Raw genomic sequence first — 8,529 nt, 5'->3', positions numbered from 1 at the left:
GAAAACAAGTTAATATCACTTGGCATACACAGAAATGTAGAAATTAATAATTGAGCAATGATAAACAGTGAACATAATTTGGGGATACATTTAAAGGATGATCTGCCAGTTTGTTTTGGGAGCATTCCTGTGATAGCTATGTTGAGGGAGTGGCTCAACGTGGGCAGTTAGAATATTAGCAGACTGCCAGCTCTAGTCCAATCAACTTAAAGACACATCAAGTAGTTATTTTTTCCCTTTCCTGATTAAAACATTGTATCTCCATAAAGTCAAAAGATACGATAGGAGGCAGAGTAGTTAAACTGGAAGGTGCCATTATTTGGACTCCCTTCAATTCTATGAATCTGGCAGGGCCATTACTGGATGTAAATATCACTGAGGAACATCTTGAGTTGGGGGAATTTAAGAGTAGAACTGAGTGGGACTAGGTAATACAGTGGTACCTCTACCTAAGAACTTTTCTAGATAAGAACCAGGTGTACAAGATTTCTTTTCCTCTTCTCAAGAACCATTTCCACTTACAAACCCGACCCTCTGAAACTGTAACTGGAAAAGGCAGGGAGAAGCCTCCGCGGGGCCTCTCTAGGAATCTCCTGGGAGGAAACTGGGCCGGAAAAGGTGGTGAGAAGCCACCGTGGGGCCTCTCTAGGAATCTCCTGGGAGGAAACAGGGTCTCCATCCTCCCTGTGGTTTCCCCAATTGCACGCATTATTTGCTTTTAAATTGATTCCTATGGGAAAAATTGCTTCTTCTTACAAACTTTTCTACTTAAGAAGCTGGTCACGGAACAAATTAAGTTCGTAAGTAGAGATATCACTGTACTTTTGGATGTATTATTTCTTTCAGTGGGGCCAACAAAGAAGGGAACATTCACAAAAAAAATAAAGGAGATCTGAAAAAGAAATGCCCTCCCATTTGCTCTTCCTGAGCAAGCCCACCATTGCATTAGGAAGCTATTTCATTTCCAAGCAACCATCCCTCCCCAATTCATTTTTTGTTAAATTATGCTTCTTATACGCATTTTGCCTAAATAATTGGCCAATAAGAGATCACTTTGCCTAAGGTCATTAAGAATATTGGGGGGTGTTCTCTTAAAATATAAAGCGGTGGCACAGAGAGACAATTAGCAGAATATCGTTACCTCATTACCTCTAAGTTCGATTACTGCAATGTACTCTACTTGGGGCTAACCTTGAAGAATGTTTGGAGACTTCAACTAATACAGCACGCAGCCCTGAGAGCGGTGTTGGGCGTACTGAGGTATTCCCACATTAGTCAAGCACTCCGTGAACTGCACTGGTTGCCAATTGGTCTCCGAACCCAATTCAAGGTGTTGGCTATTATCTATAAATACCTATACGGCATAGGACCGGTTATTTAAGGGACCATCTTCTGCCTTACATGTCCCAGTGACCACTTAGGTCACAGTTGGCCTCCTCCAGGTCCTGTCAGCCAAACAATGCTGACTGGTGGGTCCGTGGGGGAGGACCTTCTCTGTTGTGGCCCCGGTCCTATGGAGCCAACGTCCCCTAGAGATTCGTACCACCCCCACTCTCCTTGCCTTCCAAAAGGTATTAAAAACACATTTATGCCAGTAGGCCTGGGGACTGTGAGTGATAGTTCTGCTCTGGACATTATGAGGTGTGAGTGATTGTTTTTATAATAGGTTTTATCTATTTTTTCTAATGTTTTTTTCTAATGTTTTAATTATATTCTATTTTACCTTGTTTACGTTGTTTTTTTACTTTTGTAAGCTGCCCCAATTCCGCGAGGAAAAGGGCGGCCTATAAATCTAATAAAATAAAACAAACAAACATCCCTACATGTTGCAAAAGAGCTACGGTCCAGTTACACATATCTGCAATAAGGGTTCTTGTTCAATCACCTCTGACCCACCATGTCATTCAGGAGTCTGAAACCTGATCGAAACCTGAAAAAGCCTTGAATGATATTGAGCTGAAAGATCAGGTTTAAAAAATTAAAAGGATCATTCCCTCGTGTCATCCTTGGGAGAAATATTTCTGTTTTCTATACTGGTGGGTCATTCAGATGGTTTGGCTGATGGTTTCAGTGCACCTGAATTTTACAATACACACAACCAAATTGCTGGGGTAAACAAAATTCCAGCAGGGGAGGAAAAAAGCATATTACAGCCAGAACATGCTGTCTTTGTTTTCCCTGGTTGAAGCTTGATCAAAATTATTGCTTTAGTATGGGAGTGACCCCCTTTGCTTTGCAGATGATAACCACTGCCCTCATTCTGGAGTAAGAGTGGGTTTTAAAATCCTCTCTCCACTGATTTAGCAATGCTGTATGTCCGGCTAATTGTCACTCCATGCCACAGCTTTATATTGTAAGAGAACACCCCCTAATATTTTTAATGACCTTAAGCAAAGTGATTGACATAAGATACCCGTGTCAGATGTTCTAGTGACGCAATATGTTCCCCCAGTAGCAGGAAAGCTTCCTGCCGTGATTAAGTTCGAGCTATGAAAAGTGCTAAAATGTGTGGTCAGCTTTCCTCTGATGCAAGTGATTTTATTATAGTGTCTGGTAACTGTGGAGTGTAGCAACACAAATACTGAGTCTAAACATCCCCTCCCATATGTATAGCTGCTGCTCTATTTAAATCACAGCTTGCACTTTAGAAGGCAAGGGTCTTCAGTAGTGAGCACTGTTTCCATGTGCACAGTTTTTTAACAAAAGGGTTGGGGTTATTCATGCAATGGTGTATCTCCACCGTTCGTTCATTTGGAGAAAGCCAGTAATATTCCGAGAGGAAATTTCTGGGGCTTGATTATACATCTCTCTAGACACAGACCATTATGGCACTCGTTAATTTAAAAGTCGCAATTCTATTCACATTTACTTACAAGCAAATTCTATTGGACAAAAAAATGGGACATTTCAATTGTATACAGAACTGAACCACAGGTTTACAGCCACGGGTTCTTAAATCAGGCATGTGGCTCTATCTTTAAAATGTAGGACTACAATGGCCTATTTCACAAACACCTTGGGTCTTTTTTCTATTACATTCTTTCAGTGTAGGGTGTCATGGCCCAAGTCACATCCTTTAGTTTGGAAACTTTCAGTCTATTCCCAGATGAATCTTACACACTGAGGAAGGAATGATACTTTGAACATGATCGGATAGACTCTGTTGTTAGTACTTAACATGCTAACATGCCACAGAACTGAGTCTTAACACTGGAAATAGGCTGAGATGCTTTTGCTCAAGTCCTGGATACACCCCAAATTAGTTTCTTTGGCCTGTAGAGATAGAAGAAACGGAATTACGAGACCAACATTGTCTCTCGCCTTAAGTGTTGTTTAGGGGTACAAGAACTTATATGTATCTAAAGTTCATGCTTTGTATTTGGGGGGGAGGGACTTTTTTTTTTGACCATCTCTGCAAGCAGGGTCTGATTGGGAGTCAGATTGCATCAGTGACGTTCAATGGCAAAGCAAACAGTAAGTAAAGAAGAGACATAATGTTTCTTCCATCCTTTTTCAGTCTCTCTGTTGCCTTTTTGCTCTTTTACTTCTAGAGAGGAGGATGCCAGGGAAAGTTGAAATCACTTACCCAAAGTCTGAATTTTGTTCCTGCAAGGGGCTGTTGAAAAATAGGTTGAAGGTATACGAAATTAGGTAATGAGCTTCTCTGTTACTACAGTAGTCACATTCAGCCAACAGCTTCTCCTATGCCAACCAAATTTAGACCAATTTTAAGGCATTTCCTGAAGGCCAGAAGAGGTGGGATAGATCTCACCTCCAGTGGCAAGATGTTCCAAAAGGCAGGGACAGAAAAGACTTCTCTTCTGGACCCCCCAGCTTCAATTACTCACCTGATGGGGTCCACAATAGGATACTTTTACTAGTGTGTGCAGAATGAGCCAATCCCATAGAGGAAAGATGGCTCCTCAGATAACACGGACCTATGCCATAAACGGTTTGGTATTGAATTAGCTGAAAGCAGATCAGCTGCCAGTGCAATGTGATGTCACATGTGCTACCATAGGAGCCTCAAAACTATCCGTACTGTTGATTTCTGGAACAATTGTAGCTTCCAAATACTCTTCATGGGTAGCTCCATGTAGAGTGCATGATCCAAATGGCAGATGATTAGAACATGAGTCACTGAGAACAGGGCCTCACAATCCAGACAAGGGTACAGTTGGCACACAATCCAAAATTGTGCAAAGGTTCTTTGAACTCTGACTGCCACCTGCTCTTTGAGCACAGGAGTCACGAGTCTAGGAAAATCTCTAAGTTGCACATCAGAGCTGTCTGGAGTAGAAACACTCCATCCAGAACTAATAATGATAAACCTCTGGATTGAAACTCTCCACAAGTACTTCATCTTACTTCATCTTTAGTAGCAGCCTATTGTCATTCAGACCCCTACAGCCTCTAGGTGCTGTGAAAGTACAGCCACAGCATCACTTGGCTTAAAAGTAAACATGGCTGGCATCCACTCTGAATTAAATTCAATGATAGAAACATAGAAACATAGAAGATTGACGGCAGAAAAAGACCTCATGGTCCATCTAGTCTGCCCCTATACTACTTTCATGTATTTTATCTTAGGATGGATGTTTATCCCAGGCATGTTTAAATTCAGTTACTATGGATTCACCATGTCTGCTAGAAGTTTGTTCCAAGCATGTACTACTTTTTCAGTAAAATCATTTTCTCATGTTGCTTCTGATCTTTCTCCCAACTGACCTCAGATTGTGTCACCTTGTTCTTGTGTTCACTTTCCTATTAAAAACACTTCCCTCCTGAACCTTATTTAACCCTTTAACATATCTAAATGTTTTGATCATGTCCCCACTTTCCCCTCTGTCCTCCAGAATCCAGACTATACAGTTTGAATTCATTAAGTCTTTACTGATAAGAACCATTTTATTTGCATTTAATGCATTTAATTTGCATATATACATTACCATTTTTATTTGCGCTTGATTTCAGCTTTTTGAAATTTTACTGCTTTAGGCTTGATTCATAGGATCTTTTATTGTATCTTACATTTTTAACATTAATTTTGCGTACACTGCCCCATACATTTCTTAAATAAAAATGGAGAAGAGAAAGTTCTACATTAGCAGATTTTTAGAGGTTGAACCACACTTAATCAATAATTGTACAAGCTTTCAGGGACTGGATAAAAGTCCCATCTCCACAGTTTAATGGTCTTCCTCTCTAATTTGATGTGTTCCTCAGAATTTCAGTGGGGCAGAAGCTGTCTCTGGCTATGCATTTTTATTACTCATATCTATACTGGTCTCCTGGGATGGATCATTACAAGTAGTCCTCAACTTACAACAGTTTATTTAGGGACCACCTGAAGTAAACAACAACACTGAAAAAAGTGATTTATATCATTTTTTCACTTATGATCACTGCAGCAACCCCATGGTCATGTGATTGATATTTGGATATTTGACATCTCTCTCACATTTAGGATGATTGCAGTATCCCAGGTCATGTGACCGTCTTTTGCGACCTTCTGACAAGCAAATTCAATGGAAAAACCATATTCACTCAACAATTGTGTTACTAATTTAACAGCTGCAATGATTCGGTTAACAAATGCGGCAAGAAAAGTCATAAAATGGGGCAAAACTCCCTTACCAAATTTCTCACTTAGCAATATAAATTTTGTGCTCAAAATGCTTTTGTGGTCATAACTAGAGGATTACCTGCACCAGATCAGAATGCAAATAACCAAACCTTGTGAAGCTCTAGCAGCAGAAATTGTTTATTATTTTTAAAATGAAGGGTTCATTATAAAAATATCAAAACCACCCCAAAGTGCTAAGTATGAGAGCATTTATAATGAAATTTATAGAAAAAAGTCACTTTAAGCTATACAGATATTTTGTTTATTTTGGGATAATAAGCATAGAGATTAATCCCCCTCCCCTGAGCACCCAAAATTTTAAAAAGTTCAGTATTCCTCTTGAAAAAGTACCATAAATTTCTTAGGAACAAAAAAGGGTAGAGAAGTGATATGAGAATTCACTAATGTAGCTACTGCAGGTATTAAAAAATAAATTGATGAAATATGTATATGGACTTTCATTTATTGAAAATGTAATGGCACAAAATTGGAGGAGAAAGCCATGAGCAGGCTTTTGACACTTTTAGGTATTTTCTAATCACCATCTCAATTTTCTTGACATTTCCTGTTTCCAAAATTATCCAAGCATTCAGAATAGCTTGGAGTACAACAACAACAATCTTTAGTGCAGAAGATGGAGCTGAGGAGGAGGGCAGTAAGCACAGGCAATGCATAAGGATGGGGAGGCAAATAACATTACAAGATGAGTTTGCCAAATGGATGTAGAAGGAAAAGGAGAATTGCTTTATTTGCAGCCCTTTGTAAATCAAGCAAACATGCCAATTAATGAAGCATGCAATGAAATTGCTTTTTTTCAGTTTGGGAGATGGTACTGAGGCAGGACCTCCTTGTTCCACACAAAGGTAAGCAACAGGTAGAAACTGATTTTTTCAAGGGAAATCTGGAGTAGAAAAACGGCTAAATTTTAGGTGCCTCCCTGCCTTTTGTAGGACAGAAATAGAATTATTTACTACTACTATGACACAGATTTATTTGCAACTATTAGCCATGATATAATTGTTCACAGGCTCCTCTTCCCAATCGTTTTCAAAAGTTGCTTCTCAGAAAGTAATTCAAGGTAAGCTCTTGTTACACACATATATACTTGAAACAAATAATTCTATGAAAAGAGATACTGTTAACAAAGAATTACCTTGTTCTTATGGGCATATATACATTATCAATCGCTTACTGCTATCTTTGACTATAACAGGTTTTCTCACCTTAGCTTTTCTTGCTTTTAAGTTTATAACATAAATGGAGAGAGGGGTAAATGCTGATAGGACATTATAGGGAAGGAACTACCAAACCTAATTCACCTTGAAATATGTTTATGATAAAACAGATACCAATTATTCCTGATTTTGCAAGAACTGTTTACTTAACATTGATAAATCCAAACAGTCATTAATAAAAGACATCCTGTAGTCCAAATGAAAATAAATAGATTTGTGCATTCTGTGACCCACTGCATTCTCTCTGTCTTCTTTTAGAGTTTTTTTTTTAAATTTTATTTTTATGTAGTTCTTAAGCAAATAGGTTCCTCTGGTTAGCCACTAGAACTGTCTGGCTTTCACGCCTCTTGGTCTTCTTGTGGTGCTGGCGGATTTTCCAGCATAATGCACTTGACACCAGCAAAAAGAATCCAGATGACAAGAGAATCAAACCAAACACGGAGATGATGGATCCATGGGAGTTGAAGCTATACGCCACAGCGGTGACCACCACCCCAGCAATGAGGATCACCACTCCAAATGGGATTGTACAGCGGTAGCAGGAGAGTTCAGCTCCCCCTGTAGCAGCCGTCAGTTGGCATTCACTCACCAAAGGGACAGCTATTACCCTGCAGTCATTGTTGTTGCTTTTCTCCTGTGTTGCACACTGAGGACACTTGGAACCTCCCAAGATCTCTTTAATAGGTTCATCTGTCATCTTGCAATGTTTGACTATCTTCTCTTCCATCAATGCTGAGGCTTTGGTATTGTTTGAAAGGTTTCAGCTGTGAAAAGGAAATGGATTTAAATGCATGAATATTTCTGGACTACCTCTAGAAACAGGGTGGGCAATCTTCAGCCCCACATCTTTTTAACTCCCAGTCTTTTTTAACCCAGAGTCGATGGCATTTTGAAATGAGAAAGCAAACTGCATTGTAAGCCATAAAGGTCATAAAATAACATGAAATTTTGTTCCATGCAGCATCTTAACAAATCCAAGAATTAATATTATATTTTAAGTTTAAAATTATATTTTAACTTAAAACTTTGACATTTCTCTACTGCAATTTTGTAGCGATTCATTTGTTGTAATTCAATAATTGTGAGTTACAGTTTAGATCTTGTAACAAAAACCACCTAAGGAAATTTTTTTGAAGGGTTAATGGGACAGTCATTGGAATTGTTCAACATAAGTACTACCAGTTGTGGTATCATTATATTGAAAGATACAAAACGAAAAAAGAAAGATCAAGACCAGCAATTTCTTCTACAGGGTTAGTTCCAGCTTGCACATCTATAAAATATTTTGCATGCAGAATAAGAAGATGCAAACTTTGGTGTCTTTAATTACACAATATATCAGACAGCAGGTGAAAGGAAGGATCTTTGCTGAATATCTTTTTTTCTCCATAAACAATGGTAGACCATTTCTGCTGGACATTGCTCTTCTTTTTTTAACTTATACTGTATTATATATTATGTAGGACTGTTGGAAAGGGCTTGGTTAGCTGTGATGATCCAAATATAAATTTAATGATCCAAATATAATTTTATAAATTAAATTATAAATTATACAATTTATTCAATTTTTAATAGGACATACTAGGAAAATAATAGCATTATGTTCTTTTGTAGTGATTGTTATGGAATTGTTTTATTGACCCTGAAGTTTCTGATTCAGACTGGGTT

At 38.5% G+C, this 8,529-nt stretch overlaps 1 protein-coding gene across 5 annotated transcripts in view; it reads right to left on the bottom strand.

Annotated features, from left to right (window-relative positions):
• Window positions 1-4,889: 4,889 nt before the first annotated feature.
• TMEM100 (transmembrane protein 100) overlaps window positions 4,890-8,529 on the bottom strand; it is a 28,051-nt gene continuing 24,411 nt past the window's right edge. For all 5 annotated transcript variants that reach the window (XM_070740477.1, XM_070740476.1, XM_070740473.1 and 2 more), the window contains one exon: window positions 4,890-7,625. In XM_070740477.1, coding sequence (XP_070596578.1) covers window positions 7,154-7,588 — 435 coding nt within the window. In that variant the 5' untranslated portion in view covers window positions 7,589-7,625 and the 3' untranslated portion in view covers window positions 4,890-7,153. The remainder of the gene's footprint in view (window positions 7,626-8,529) is intronic.

This window comes from Erythrolamprus reginae, chromosome 2 (assembly GCF_031021105.1).
Source record: "Erythrolamprus reginae isolate rEryReg1 chromosome 2, rEryReg1.hap1, whole genome shotgun sequence".
NCBI lineage: Eukaryota > Metazoa > Chordata > Lepidosauria > Squamata > Dipsadidae > Erythrolamprus > Erythrolamprus reginae.
Note: the sequence above shows the minus strand (reverse complement) of the source record. Positions and strands in the feature narration are given on the sequence as shown.